Genomic DNA, 16,281 nt, shown 5'->3' on the forward strand with positions numbered 1-16,281 from the left:
TCAATGAGAGAAGTGACAAATTCTTCCGATAGTTGTTCATTTTATTGAAATCGAAAGGCACAACCTAGATTCGAGCCAATGTCTTAAAGATGCACTATGTTTGCTAAAATTCTAATAGCTCGCCTAATTTCAGTTTGTGACAAAACAAGCAAGTACAGTGTGGAGAATCATTGTACCATCTTATATCTTTTCCACAACCAACAATATGGTATTTTTAGCTGTTTGAAGCTTGTGTACAAAACCGAAAGTAAAAGACACAAAAACAAAACTTAAGAACGGGAAGCATAGAAATAGCGCACATAGAACATATGTACCTCTTCTTAAACTTCCTTTCAATGAGAATGACAGATCTATAACACTAAAAACTATGTAAATTTGGTCCGGTTGCCCAAAAAATGACATATTGTAGCTTTAAATAGTTTAACTTGTTATTACTCAAACCTCGTGAAGGTGACAAAATGACACATTTTAATTTTCGTCAAAAACGACTTCATATTGAAGGAGTGCCTGTCATGGCGGTCGAAAGGAGCGGATCAAAGTGCAGCGTGGTTGTAGTTCCACATTTGATTAAATCCGTGAAACTTTGCAATACACAAATAACTGAAAATGACAAAACAACAAACCGTGACGCAGAGAGAAACAAACACTACTCAAACTATATAATCACCACAAAAACCCAGGAAGAAAAACCCCTACTTAAATATGATCTCCAATTAGAGACAACGAGGACCAGCTGCCTCCAATTGGAGATCATCCCAAACAAGCCAACATAGAAATACAAAAACTAGAACCTAAGAACATAGAAATAGAAACCATAGAAAAACACAAAACACAATGGTAGAGTAGGTCATGCCCTGACCTACTCTACCATAGAAAATCACATCTTACTATGGTCAGGACGTGACTGCCTTTGATTTGACAGCTTGCACATGCGCAGTTCGACGCGAGACAACCGTGTTTTTAAATTTTACATTTAAAAAAATAATAATTTATTAACAAATATCAACAAACAAAAGAGGAATAGTCACATGCAAACAAGCATACATACAAACTATTTACATTGCCAGGAATCCTAAACAAACAAATCATATTCATTAATAATACAACAAGTTTTAATTGTCTTTTTGTTTATCATTTTAGTTAAAGTAGTGCCACATTGTTTAAATTAATTTATAAAGTGAAAAAAGTTTGGTTTTGAATTAGACCATTTGCATTTGTGAATATGAAATGTACCTAGTATTATTAGCAGTTGAATTAAATATACTACATCTTTATCTATGTCAGAATTTCTGAAATAAATCATTGTATCAAAACCATTAAATAGTACAACCTTTCCTATTTTTTTTTGTAACAAAATTCTGTATGTCAATCCAAAAAAATCTACTGTTAATACAGGCAAAAAACAAATGCAAAATGGTCTCTTTCTCCATTCCACAGAAATCACAGTTATAGTCAATATTTAGCTTGAATCTTTCCAAAACATGTTTCACAGGATAAATTCTATCTAACATTTTAAATGAAACTTCCTTGACTTTTTTACTGATACAATATTTGTTAGCAATTTTCCATGCTTTCCCCACTGTATATCACCATAGATATTTGACCAAAAGAATCTTGCTGAGGAAATTGTAGTATCACAAACAATATTCCTAATCTGTTTATTACTACATTTATCTTTGATGTTAATATTGCCAATTAATATATTTTCATGTAAATCTATGTTACTTACACCAACCACAGAGGAATTTAAAAGAGATACAACCCTCCTTGGAATCGCATCAAAAACAATTGCATATTATTTTGGGGTTATTGGAATTTAAAACTTATCAAGAAATTCCCCATATGAGAGTAGATATTCATCCTCATTCAGTAACTGACCAACCAACATACTTCAGAATCCAATTTATTTTAAAAGTATTATTTAGAGTATTGAAATCTAAAACCTCAAGACCTCCTTTTTCTTGGGGATTGTCACATCCTGACCATAGAAAGCTCTTATTTTCTATGATAGAGTAGGTCAGGGCATGACTGGGGGTTGATCTAGTTTATTTATTTCTATGTGGGGTTCTAGGTTTTATTTTACATGTTGGTGATTTGTGTGGTTCCCAATTTGAGGCAGCTGGTAATCGTTGTCTCTAATTGGGGATCATACTTAAGTAGCTTGTTTTTCACTTGGGGGTTATGGGATATTGTTTGTGTAGTTGCATTGTTAGTCACGGTTTGTTTATTCTTTATTTGTTTTGTATTTTTCTAAAGTTTCACTTTGTAATAAATTATGTGGAACGCTACTCACGCTGTGCTTTGGTCCGATCATTATTATGACGAACGTGACAGGTATTAGTGAGAATATATTTTCGTAGATAGCGAGGCATGTTCCTCCAAATAAAATGATATAGAATCTTATCTAAGTCCTTTACAATTTTAGGGGGTAAGTCAAGTGATAACGAGACAAACCGATCTGGATAGCCCTTCAGCTTTGGACAATAAAACCCGACCGTATAATGAAATATCTCTCATCAACCAGAGGTTCATTTTCTTCTTTGTTTTCTCAATAATGGGGTTAAAGTTTAATTCACTCCTTTGTTTTTCATCCTTGCATATAACAATTCCAAGATAAGTAACCTTATCTTTAATTGGGATACCATATACTTCCTGTAAAACACAATCCTTGAGTGGAAATAAGAATTACTTATTGATATTAATTTTCAAACCCGAAACTAAGGAAAAGTCTTCAATACAGGAAGTATATGGTGGTATCATCATCCATTTGACATTGTTTAAATTCCTTGCCAAGTGCTGAAACTCCTTGATAATTCCCTTTCTTGATATGAAAAGCCATAATTTGAGTATCCAATAAAAATGGACTAATTGGGCAGCCCTGTCTAATGCCACGGCCAATATCAAATCTTTGGGATGTCCCGTGAGCTAATTTTACAGAGCTAGTACAACCACTATATAAAGTTTGGACTGCTTTCAAAAAAAAAATCACCAAACCCCAAAAAACGAATTGCTTTGAACATAAACTCATGTTCTACAGTGTCAAAAGCTTTATAAAAATCAACAAACATAAGAAAACTCATCAAGGATGAGGTCATTATAGTCAATCATATCTAAGATCAACCTGATGTTATTACTAATGTGTCGACCATGCATAAAACCAGATTGTTCTTCATCAATTATATGATGCACGCCTCGTTTCAACCTCTTAGCAAATACAAGGGCAAATAATTTCCCATCATTATTCAACAGGCAAATGGGTCTCCAGTTGTCTATATAAAGAGTATCCTTATTAGGTTTGGGAATCAAAGTAATTACACCTTGCTTTAAGGAAGCCGGTAACTCCCCTTTTTCTATGGATTCTTGAAACATAGCAAGAATGAAAGGAATCAATTTATCATTGAATGCTTTATAAAACTCGCTTATTAAACCATCATTTCCAGGGGACCTATTGTCCTTAAGGCTTTTAATACAGTCTATCTCAATTTCAGATAACTCATCACAAAAATCCCTGAAATCATTATCAATCTTCTATGCAATGTTTGCTACATTGTCTAAGAAAAGATCTATATTGGAAGTTGATTGAAAGTGTTTCTTCACATGAGTTTAGCTAGCCAATGTCACCATGACATCAACTACAAGTGTGATCAGGGATTTCTATTGGAGATGCAGTTTAGCCTATCTTCATACTGTACTGTCTTTGATACAAGGTTAAGACAACGTAGTAATGCCATGTGGAAGCGTCCGAAACAAAAAACACATTCGACCAGTGCCATTGATTACTACCAGAGACGAAGAGAATGAGAAAGGCTGAACTCAGCGGAAAATCACTGAGTTTTTTCATGGAGGTTAATGAGTGTCGAATTTGGTCAACCAAAAAATGTATGGCTTATTTTCTATGTGAAGTTTATTTGATCGAATAGAAGTTTCGTAATACTTAAGTTGTTACGAGTGTACTGATATAAGTAGGACATGTGATGTCCCGGCAACTTTGAGAAAAAAACACTTTATATTGGAGTTGTCACGATGGCTATGCATATTCCTGAAATTAAGCTAGTAGCATAGCATCTCTGTCTATTGAATACACGCAGTTGATGTCGGAAACCCTCTTTCAATAGTAAAAAATGGACCACAATAATGAGATCTATCCACCAATACAAATAAAGGATAGGCGGGAGCTAGTCAGCCCGCAGCGCCACTTTGTGGACAACTAGGATGGAGAGACATGTATCTTGTCAGTATCCATAACCTTTGTAACTACTAGGTGCCGAGGCTAACTAGCAATGTTGGTCCCATGAATTGCAAAGAGTTATGGGATATTAGAACCCCGTTGTTAACCTTGTAATCTTCAACCTAAACTCAGCAAAAAAGAAACGTCCCTTTTTCAGGACCCTGTCTTTCACAGATAATTCGTAAAAATCCAAATAACTTCACAGATCTTCATTGTAAAGGGTTTAAACACTGTTTTCCATGCTTGTTCAATGAACCATAAACAATTAATGAACTTGCACCTGTGGAACGGTCGTTAAGACACTAACAGCTTACAGATGGTCGGCAATTAAGGTCGCAGTTATCTAATCTTAGGACACCAAAGACGCCTTTCTACTGACTGAAAAACACAGAAAGAAAGATGCCCAAGGTCCCTGCTCATCTGCGTGAACATGCCTTAGGCATGCTGCAAGGAGGCATGAGGACTGCAGATGTAGCTAGGGCAATAAATTGCAATGTCCATACTGTGAGACGCCTAAGACAGCGCTACAGGGAGACAGGATGGACAGCTGATCATCCTCGCAGTTGCAGACCACGTGTAACAACACCTGCACAGGATCAATACATCCGAACATCACACCTGCGGGACAGGTACAGGATGGTAACAACAACTGCCCGAGTTACACCGGGAACACACAATCCCTCCATCAGTGCTCAGACTGTCTGCAATAGGCTGAGAGAGGCTGGACTGAGGGCTTGTAGGCCTGTCGTAAGGCAGGTCCTCACCAGACATCACCGGCAACAACGTCGTCTATGGGCACAAACCCACCGTCGCTGGACCAGACAGGACTGGCAAAAAGTGCTCTTCACTGACGAGTCACGGTTTTGTCTCACCAGGGGTGATGGTCGGTTTCGCGTTTATCGTCGAAGGAATGAGCGTTACAACGAGGCCTGTACTCTGGAGCGGGATCGATTTGGAGGTGGAGGGTCCGTCATGGTTTAGGGCGGTGTGTCACAGCATCATTGGACTGAGCTTGCAGGCAATCTCAACGTTGTGCGTTACAGGGAAGACATCCTCCTCCCTCATGTGGTACCCTTCCTGCAGGCTCATCCTGACATGACCCTCCAGCATGACAATGCCACCAGCCATACTGCTCGTTCTGTGCGTGATTTCCTGCAGGACAGGAATGTCAGTGTTCTGCCATGGCCAGCGAAGAGCCCGGATCTCAATCCCATTGAGTACGCCTGGGACCTGTTGGATCGGAGGGTGAGGGCTAGGGCCATTCCCTCCAGAAATGTCCGGGAACTTGCAGGTGCCTTGGTGGAAGAGTGGGGTAACATCTCACAGCAAGAACTGGCAAATCTGGTGCAGTCCATAAGGAGGAGATGCACTGCAGTACTTAATGCAGCTGGTGGCCGCTGACTGTTACTTTTGATTTTGATCTCCCCCTTTGTTCAGGGACACATTATTCCATTTCTGTTAGTCACATGTCTGTAGAACTTGTTCAGTTTATGTCTCAGTTGTTGAATCTAGTAATGTTCATACAAATATTTACACATGTTAAGTTTGCTGAAACTAAACGCAATTGACAGTTTTATTGCTGAGTTTAGATGGTTGGTGTATTTTTTTTGTAGAATTCACTTAAAATATTTTTTTTCTTCACCAGCCTTATGATATGCTTCAGACCTCTTGCCTTCTGCCTAGACACCGTAGATACAACGTTAGAGTTGTTCCCATGGTTGATTCAGCGCGGATTAGTGATGCTGTTCCATCTTCACCCTAGGGGTGCATTCGTAAATTTGCTCTGGCCATCTACTCCGTTTTCAGAGCTCTCATCTTAGTGTGCCAGAGCGCAGAATAACTGACAAATTTACGAATGCGCAACAGCATTGAATATTGCCGGTGTAATTAAGCGTGATTAAATTGTTGCCAGCAGCACAGCTACAGTCACCAACGCTTTGGATAACATGGAAAAAGCCTAACCAGCTTTGCTAGTGTGTGTAAAACGGTCAGTGAGGTGTTCTCTCACTTTTGTCTGGAAGTAGCTTGCAAGCTAGCAAACTTTATCCAGTTAGCTTGGGTGCTTGACTGCCATTGTGAGGCCAGAACGCTCGGATCACCTACTCCTCCGCCAGAGCGTCCAGTGTGTGCTCTGAACGCTCCGAGAGCGAAACGCTCTGAATTTACGAACTGACAATCTGACAACTCTTTTAATTTACAAACGCCCAGAGCGCACTCTCTGGCTCTCCAGAGTGAATTTACGAACGCACCCCTAGCTTTGCACATATGGGTACACTCACACCCATTATGCCATCATTGACTTGATGGGGACGCCCGTTTTATTGTATTTCTATGGCAGCGCATGCAATCAGGAGCGGCAGAGAGTAGAAAATGTGTCTTTTCTTTTGCTATGTGAACAGTTGTTACGGTGACCTCAGTCATTTAACTGGCCAATAACCGTCATCCAAAATGCCATGACCGTCACAGCCCTACCTGCAGCCCTGTGGCATGCTTGGTGTGTTGGAGCTAGGTCTGTGTCTGTGGTCTAAGACTGTATGTCTGCACAGTGCTGTCAGATGTGGTGTTTGAGTGGTGTGTATTTATGTGTCCTGCATCTTCCTTTTCAGCATTAGCAGCGCGGTGGAGGGCACCAATGTAAGTGGCGTGATCCCTCGTGAACGTTACACCAGTTACAGTGACCTGACTGTGTTGGTCAAAGCTGCGAACCAGCATGGCTCTGCCACGTCTACAATGGCTGCCTTCAACACTGGCGATATCAGTGAGTCAGTCAGGGATGACTCTTCTCTGTACATTCCCAATTCATTCAGAGGGACAGACATGACACTTTCAGGCTCTGTCTCTGTCTCTCTCTCGCTCTCTTACCGACTCTCTTTTGTGCTCTTTCTCTCCCCCCACCCTCACTCTCTCCCCCACCCTCTCTCTATCTCCTGCTTTCTCTCTTGGTCTCTCTTTCACTCTCCCACTCTGTCCTCTCTTCCCTATCCATTCCTCTACTAGAAAAGCCACCCACCCCTGAAATCACTCACCATTGCCCTCAGCCTCTGGAGATCTACTGGATTTTGCAGTGTGATGATCAAGGCAGCTCCGACCAACTCTGTGAGGTCCAGTATCGCACCCAGGACCAGCAGGGCTGGACTCAGGTGAGTGAGCTGTGCATGGCTGGGGTTTTGTTCATTTCCCCAAGTGTGCACTTGTTCACTTCCATTCATGGATTTAAAGTAAAATGACCGGTATAAGAAATATGTTGGAAACTCCCTCCCGCCAAAACCTACACCAATCCAACGCGGGGAGTACTGTGCACTTCAGGACAGAAGACAGGGTATTTTGGGAGTGGTCGAAATGTACCCAATGATGTTTTTTCAATTTCAGTCGGGGAGGGTTTAGTCTTTTTTTAGTTAATCCAGGGGAGGGTCATGTAATTTGTAATCGATTAAATGTCATATTGAGAATTAGTTGCTTATTATATCTCAATGTGTGCTCAATGCTGCCCCTCATCCCTGATTCTCTGCTGGCGCGCAATATCAAGTGCAACTAGTGTGGTCTTAATCAAATGATCCATAGCCTATGCTATAGGCCTAGGCTATACGAAGAGCATGCTTGGAGAAGTACAGGGCAAAGTTATATTTCTTTTTTTCCTGAGTTTATCTGCTGCTGGGATGGTGTATATAAAACTAGCCTACACTGCATTACACACATGCGCGGTCTAGGCCTACTGATGTCCTGTTCAGTTTGAGAGGGAGAGTGCAAAGATGAGGAGGACTGGAGGTAAGCTTCCTACTGCTATAATTGATTTTAATAAAAACAATATGTTTCGTTGCCCATAATGGAGATATTTATCAGAGTTATTGACCTCACAATTAGCCATAATCAAGTAATTTACACAGATTATTTGGGACCAATTATACAGTCATTCTACACTGCCTTTGAATTCACTTTCAGAAACACGAGTTTGGCCAGTCTTTGGTTTGAGGATCATGCGATGAGCTATGCATGCCTAGTTTGTTAATTTAGCCTAGCAGTGCTCTTATAATCCCATGCCCTAATCACAGTCAACACATATCTATTTTGTAACAACAATATCATGGAATAAAATAGAATACATTTTAAAATGATAGTTTCCCAAATGAAGAAAAGTTACTAGTGCATATAGGAACAGCGGGGACTGTGTGTAACGCGTGTCGTGTGTGGAAGACCAAGACGCAACAGGGAAGTGTATACTCATCTTCTTTTTAATATTGAAGAAGGAGAAACAAATGAAAAACGTATACAATTAACGGAAACGACACTAACAGTTCTGTCAGGTGATAAGCACAAAACAGAATACAACTACCCACAATCCACAATACAAACAAACCCCTAATTATAGGACCTTCAATCAGAAGCAACGAGGAGCCGCTGCTTCCAATTGAAGGTCAAGAACAAAACTGCACACAGAAACAGTGTGACTAGAATAAACATAGAAAATGCCCTAACATAGAAAATATACCAAACCTCTAGACCACTCTAAACAAACACCCCTTGTCTATACACATAGACTAACAATCCCCGAAACATATAAACAAAATACCCCCTGCCACGTCCTGACCATACTAAACACTAACAAATAACACCTTTACAGGTCAGAACGTGACACTGTGAAGCAACACAAACATTGGCACAGACACATGCGCACACACACGATAACATACGCACTATACATACACATGGATTTAGTACTGTAGATGTGGTACATTTACATTTACGTCATTTAGCAGATGCTCTTATCCAGAGCGACTTACAAATTGGTGCATTCACCTTATGATATCCAGTGGAATAACCACTTTACAATAGTACATCTATATATTTTTTGGGGGGGAGGGTGGGGGGGTGGGTTAGAAGGATTACTTTATCCAATCCCAGGTATTCCTTAAAGAGGTGGGGTTTCAGGTGTCTCCGGAAGGTGGTGATTGACTCCACTGTCCTGGCGTCGTGAGGGAGCTTGTTCCACCATTGGGGTGCCAGAGCAGCGAACAGTTTTGACTGGGCTGAGCGGGAACTGTGCTTCCGCAGAGGTAGGGGGGCCAGCAGGCCAGAGGTGGATGAACGCAGTGCCCTTGTTTGGGTGTAGGGCCTGATCAGAGCCTGAAGGTACGGAGGTGCCGTTCCCCACACAGCTCCGTAGGCAAGCACCATGGTCTTGTAGCAGATGCGAGCTTCAACTGGAAGCCAGTGGAGTGTGCGGAGGAGCGGGGTGACGTGAGAGAACTTGGGAAGGTTGAACACCAGACGGGCTGCGGCGTTCTGGATGAGTTGTAGGGGTTTAATGGCACAGGCAGGGAGCCCCGCCAACAGCAAGTTGCAGTAATCCAGACGGGAGATGACCAGTCCCTGGATTAGGACCTGCGCCGCTTCCTGTGTAAGGCAGGGTCGTACTCTGCGAATGTTGTAGAGCATGAACCTACAGGATCGGGTCACCGCCTTGATGTTAGCGGAGAACGACAGGGTGTTGTCCAGGGTCATGCCAAGGCTCTTAGCACTTTGGGAGGAGGACACAATGGAGTTGTCAACCGTGATGGCGAGATCATGGAATGGGCAGTCCTTCCCCGGGAGGAAGAGCAGCTCCGTCTTGCCGAGGTTCAGCTTGAGGTGGTGATCCGTCATGCACACTGATATGTCTGCCAGACCTGGTTATCAGAAGGGGAAAGGAGAAGATTAATTGTGTGTCGTCTGCATAGCAATGATAGGAGAGACCATGTGAGGATATGACAGAGCCAAGTGACTTGGTGTATAGCAAGAATAGGAGAGGGCCTAGGACTGAGCCCTGGGGGACACCAGTGGTGAGAGCACATGGTGCGGAGATGGATTCTCACCACGCCACCTGGTAGGAGCGACCTGTCAGGTAGGACGCAATCCAAGAGTGAGCCACGCGGGAGATGCCCAACTCGGAGAGGGTGGAGAGGAGGATCTGATGGATCACAGTATCAATGGCAGCAGATAGGTCTAGAAGGATGAGAGCAGAGGAGAGAGAGTTAGCTTTAGCAGTGCGGAGAGCCTCCGTGACACAGAGAAGAGCAGTCTCAGTTGAATGACCAGTCTTGAAACCTGACTGATTTGGATCAAGAAGGTCATTCTGAGAGAGATAGCAAGAGAGCTGGCCAAGGACGGCACGCTCAAGAGTTTTGGAGAGAAAAGAAAGAAGGGATACTGATCTGTTGTTGTTGACATCGGAGGGATCGAGTGTAGGTTTTTTGAGAAGGGGTGCAACTCTCGCTCTCTTGAAGACGGAAGGGACGTAGCCAGCGGTCAAGGATGAGTTGATGAGCGAGGTGAGGTAAGGGAGAAGGTCTCCGGAAATGGTCTGGAGAAGAGAGGAGGGGATAGGGTCAAGCGGGCAGCTTGTTGAGCGGGCGGACGGCCGTCACAAGTCCCAAAATTTCTTCTGGCGAGAGATGGGAGAAAGAGGTCAAAGCATAGGGTAGGGCAATGTGAGCAGGACCAGCGGTGTCGTTTGACTTAACAAATGAGGATCGGATGTCGTCAACCTTCTTTTCAAAATGGTTGACGAAGTCATCCGCATAGAGGGAGGAGGGGGGGGGGGATTCAGGAGGGAGGAGAAGGTGGCAAAGAGCTTCCTAGGGTTAGAGGCAGATGCTTGGAATTTAGAGTGGTAGAAAGTGGCTTTAGCAGCAGAAACCTGGGATAGGATAAAGCAATCCTTCTAACCCCCCCCCCCTAAAAGATTTAGATGCACTATTGTAAAGTGGTTGTTCCACTGGATATCATAAGGTGAATGCACCAATTTGTATGTCGCTCTGGATAAGAGCGTCGGCTAAATGACTTAAATGTTAAATGTTAAATGGAAGAAAAAGTAGAGAGGAGGGAGTGAAAAGATGCCAGGTTCGCAGGGAGGCTAGTTTTCCTCCATTTCCGCTCGGCTGCCCGGAGCCCTGTTCTGTGAGCTCACAATGAGTCGTCAAGCCACGGAGCAGGAGGGGAGGACCGAGCCGGCCGGGAGGATAGGGGACATAGAGAGTCAAAGGATGCAGAAAGGAGGAGGAGGGTTGAGGAGGCAGAATCAGGAGATTGGTTGGAGAAGGATTGAGCAGAGGGAAGAGATGATAGGATGGAAGAGGAGAGAGTAGCGGGAGAGAGAGAGAGAGCCAAGGTTGCGACGGCGCAATACCATCTGAGTAGGGGCAGAGTGAGTAGTGTTGGAGGAGAGCGAGAGGGAAAAGGATACAAGGTAGTGGTCGGAGACTTGGAGGGGAGTTGCAGTGAGATTAGTAGAAGAACAGCATCTAGTAAAGATGAGGTCAAGCGTATTGCCTGCCTTGTGAGTAGGGGGGGACGGTGAGAGGGTGAGGTCAAAAGAGGAGAGGAGTGGAAAGAAGGAGGCAGAGAGAAATTAGTCAAAGGTAGACGTAGGGAGGTTAAAGTCACCCAGAACTGTGAGGGGTGAGCCATCCTCAGGAAAGGAACTTATCAAGGTGTCAAGCTCATTGATGAACTCTCCAAGGGAACCTGGAGGGCGATAAATGATAAGGATGTTAAGCTTGAATGGGCTAGTGACTGTGACAGCATGGAATTCAAAGGAGGAGATAGACAGATGGGTCAGGGGAGAAAGAGAGAATGTGGGAGAGATGAGGATTCCAGTGCCACCACCCCGCTGACCAGATGCTCTCGGGGTATGCGAGAACACGTGGTCAGACGAGGAGAGAGCAGTAGGAGTAGCAGTGTTTTCTGTGGTAATCCATGTTTCCGTCAGCGCCAAGAAGTCGAGGGACTGGAGGGTAGCATAGGCTGAGATGAACTCTGCCTTGTTGGCCGCAGACCAGGAGTTCCAGAGGCTGCCGGAGACCTGGAACTCCACGTGGTTCGTGCGCGCTGGGACCACCAGGTTAGAGTGGTGTGAAGTGTTTCTATGGCCTGTGCAGAGAGGAGAGAACACGGATAGACAGACACATAGTTGACAGGTTACAGGAGAGGCTACGCTAATGCAAAGGAGATTGGAATGAAAATGAACTAAACAACTGGGGAAGCGTAGTGGTGGAGTAGGGGCCTGAAGGCACACAGTGTGTTGTGATATCTGTGAATGTATTGGAATGTTTTTAAAATTGTATAAACTGCCTTAATCTTGCTGGACCCCAGGAAGAGTAGCTGCCACTTTGGCAGAAGCTAATGGGGATCCATAATAAATACAAATACAAATAGGGCTACCTGATGATATGTGGTTGCTATGTTTTTCTCTAGTTCATTGATCATCAGGTATTTCAGTTGTAACTGGTTCTGTTGCGTTCAATTTTTGCAGTTGATAGACAACTTTGGCTACTTTGCCATGTAATGCTTACAAAACTAAGAACAGTTTCTAAAACTGCATATCTAAGGCTCTGGTCTGTCCTAGGAGTAACGGTAAATGAAAGTCATGTTCTCTGCTATCCACTTTGTTGTAATTATTATTCTGGGTATTGGGGAGGGTCACTTGTTTATTTTTTCAAACATTCAGTCCCTTAGATGTAGGAAATGAAACATTGAAAATACCATTGTCTCTCGATTATCTGGGAATTTTGCACTGGGAATGTTGTCCTTCTGAGTTAGGGATGGGTAGCACAATTTTTTGGGGACCAATTTGTTTGTCAAAATCTATTTGCATGCAGAAAAGGCCAGCTATTTCAAAATATATAGCTCCATTATAATTTTACTTTCTATAAGCTATTAAATGTGCAATGTAGCCTGGAGTTGCTTTTTAATGCAAAATAATCCCTCATCCCCCCCATCCCTGGGGCTGCCTCTTGCCCATCCCTGTTATTTTGTGTGTCATTCTTTCATGTCCTGCTCAGGAAGAGGACATTCTACGCAGCTTCCTGCTCCTGACTCCACGGCCCTACACTGTTTATGAGTTCCAGGTGCGCTGTGCCTGTGAGGGCCCTCAGGCCCTGATGAGTGACTGGAGCTCAGTCTACACAGCACAGAGTTCTGAGTCAGGTCTGTCAGTGGGTGCTGATGGGTAATGTAATCCTGTGGTCTCCACAGCTTGAAAATATTTGTTCACTTATTCTGTGCTGATAGATGATTAAACTATTTCTCTCTCTTTCTCAGCGCCTGTGAAAGCATTGGATGTGTGGAGTGACTGTGGAGTCACCTCTGAGCTTTCTCAATGTGCCCTTATGTGGAAGGTATGTTAACACAACATCCCATCATAATAGGTAATATATATATATATATACACAGACTACCGTTCAAAAGTTTGGGGTCACTTAGAAATGTCCTTGTTTTTGAAAGAAAAGCAAATTTTTGGTCCATTTAAAATAACATCAAATTGATCAGAAATACAGTGTAGACATTGTTAATGTTGTAAATTACTATTGTAAACGGCTGATTTAAAAAATAATAATAATAATGGAATATCTACATAGGCGTACAGAGGCCCAGCATCAGCAACCATCACTCCTGTGTTCCAATGGCACATTGCGTTAGCTAATCCAAGTTTATCATTTTAAAAGGCTAATTGATCATTAGAAAACCCTTTTGAAATTATGTTAGCACAGCTGAAAACTTGTCGGATTAAAGAAGCAATAAAACTGGCCTTTAGACTAGTTGAGTATCTGGAGCATCAGCATTTGTTAGCTCAAAATGGCCAGAAACAAAGTACTTTCTTCTGAAACTCGTCAGTCTATTCTTGTTCTGAGAAATGAAGGCTATTCCATGCGAGAAATTGCCAAGAAACTGAAGATCAAGTACAACGTTGTGTACTACTCCCTTCACAGAGCAGCGCAAACTGGCTCTGATGGTTGCTGATAATGGGCCTCTGTACGCCTATGTAGATATTCCATTATAAATCTGCCGTTTCCAGCTACAATAGTCATTTACAACATTAACAATGTCTACACTGTATTTCTGCTGATCAATTTGATGTTATTTTAATGGACAAAAAATCTCTCTCTCAAACTGTACCATATAATCAGGTTAGACAAGTGATTCATCTTTCAAAGGATTATGCATTTTCTAATCATAAGAACTTCAAATCATTTACAGAATTTAGCAGACACTCTTATCCAGAGCGACTTACAGGAGCAATTAGAGTTAAGTGCCTTGCTCAAGGGCACATCAACAGATTTTTCACTTAGTCGTCTCAGGGATTCAAACCAGCAACATTTTGGTTACTGGCCCAATGCTCTCAACCGCTAGGCTACCTGCCTCCCCAAAACACCCCCTTCCCTATAGCCTGCTATAACTAATACCCCTGTCTGGTATCTATCCTCAGGAGATGCCCAGCTGGTTGGCTCAGGGGAAGGTGCTGGGGTACGTGGTGACATTATCACACAGTAACGGGACAGTGGCGGTTGTGAACGTGTCCATGTCAGAGCCTGGTGGCCTTTGTGTCTGTCAAGAGAAGAGATGCCGCTTTACAACCTCTCTGCGGGGTGTATCAGGGGTGGATGTGTCCGTCTACAATTCCCAGGGTGCCACCAAACCTGCTCCCCTAGCTCTACCCACATCAGGTAAGGGAAACCATCATTAAGTTTCCGGATGACACAACAGTGGTAGGCCTGATCACCGACAACAACGAGACAGCCTATGAGGAGGAGGTTAGAGACCTGGTCGTGTGGTGCCAGGACAACAACCTTTCTTTCAACGTGATCAAGACAAATGAGATGATTGTGGACTACAGGAAAAAGAGGACCGAGCATGCCCCCATTCTCATCGACGGGGCTGCAGTGGAGCAGGTTGAGAGCTTCAAGTTCCTTGGTGTCCACATCACCAACAAACTCACATGGTCCAAGCACACCAAGACAGTTGTGGAGAGGGAATGACAAAAACCTATTCCCCAGGAGACTGAAAAGATTTGGAAATGGTCCTCAGATCCTCAAAAGGTTCTACAACTGCCCCATCGAGAGCATCCTGACTGGTTGCATCACTGCCTGGTATGGCAACTGCTCGGCCTCAGACCGCAAGGCACTACAGAGGGTAGTGCGTACGGCCCAGCACATCACTGGGGCTAAGCTGCCTGCCATCCAGAACCTCTATACCAGGCGGTGTCAGAAGAAGGCCCTAAAAATGGTCAAAGACCCCAGCCACCCTAGTCATAGACTGTTTTCTCTGCTACCACATGGCAAGTGGTACCGGAGCACCAAGTCTAGGTCCAAGAGGCTTCTAAACAGCTTCTAGCCATAAGACTCCTGAACATCTAATCAAATGGCTACCCAGAATTTTCGCATTACCCCCCCTCTCTTTTCTGCTGCTCCTCTCTGTTATTAGCTATGCATAGTCACCTTAATAACTACGTATATGTACATATTACCTCAATTACCTCGACTAACCGGTGCCCCTGCACATTGACTCTGCACCGGTACTCCCTGTATATAGCCTCGCTATTGTTATTTTTCTGCTGCTCTTTAATTATTTGTTACTTTTATTTCTTTTTGTTATTTTTTTTAAACTGCATTGTTGGTTAGGGCTTGTAAGTAAGCATTTCACTGTAAGGTCTACACCTGTTGTATTCGGCGCATGTGACAAATACAATTTGATTTGATTTGAAAGGTGTGTGTGAGTGTGATAATAGAGTGTAGGTTTATATGTTTCTGTCTTCACAGATTCACACATTTTCTCTTTCGCTTAGGTCTACAGGTGCCAGAGCTATCCTTCACTGTGAACCAAGATATATTGAGCCTCAATGTATCCTGGTCTCTGCCAGCCCAGCCCATTGAAAACATGCATGAGTATGTGGTGCAGTACAAGCAGGTGGGACTTCCTCCGACACAGGGCTTTGATTGGATAAAAGTGCACCAAAATCATACGTCAATCATTTTAAGAGGTTTGTGTGGCTTAAACTGATCTATAATACCATTTCTCTCTGAACATATTTATTGATATTTTGTAATGTTTCAAATTGGTTTCAAGATGACAGCATCGCCTTTGTCTCTGTCTCCACATACAGGTGATTTTGTGAACCACACTGCCTACAATGTGTCATTGTTTGCAGTGCTCATCAACAGTAGCTGCCTGCTTGCGTCTGCAATCTCGTATTCTCTTCATGGACGTAAGTATATTAGAGCATATAAAATGTTTTTATTTTT

General features: G+C 43.1%; 1 protein-coding gene across 1 annotated transcript in view; it reads left to right on the forward strand.

The window, feature by feature from the left end:
- Positions 1-16,281, forward strand: part of LOC115206127 (interleukin-6 receptor subunit beta) — a 33,325-nt gene that overhangs the window by 13,538 nt on the left and 3,506 nt on the right. The window contains exons 4-10 of the mRNA XM_029772746.1: positions 6,835-6,986; positions 7,226-7,368; positions 13,045-13,189; positions 13,304-13,380; positions 14,469-14,706; positions 15,825-16,019; positions 16,143-16,244. Coding sequence (XP_029628606.1) covers positions 6,835-6,986; positions 7,226-7,368; positions 13,045-13,189; positions 13,304-13,380; positions 14,469-14,706; positions 15,825-16,019; positions 16,143-16,244 — 1,052 coding nt within the window. The remainder of the gene's footprint in view (positions 1-6,834; positions 6,987-7,225; positions 7,369-13,044; positions 13,190-13,303; positions 13,381-14,468; positions 14,707-15,824; positions 16,020-16,142; positions 16,245-16,281) is intronic.

The sequence above is a fragment of the Salmo trutta genome, chromosome 1, assembly GCF_901001165.1.
Source record: "Salmo trutta chromosome 1, fSalTru1.1, whole genome shotgun sequence".
In the NCBI taxonomy this organism is placed as follows: Eukaryota; Metazoa; Chordata; class Actinopteri; order Salmoniformes; family Salmonidae; genus Salmo; species Salmo trutta.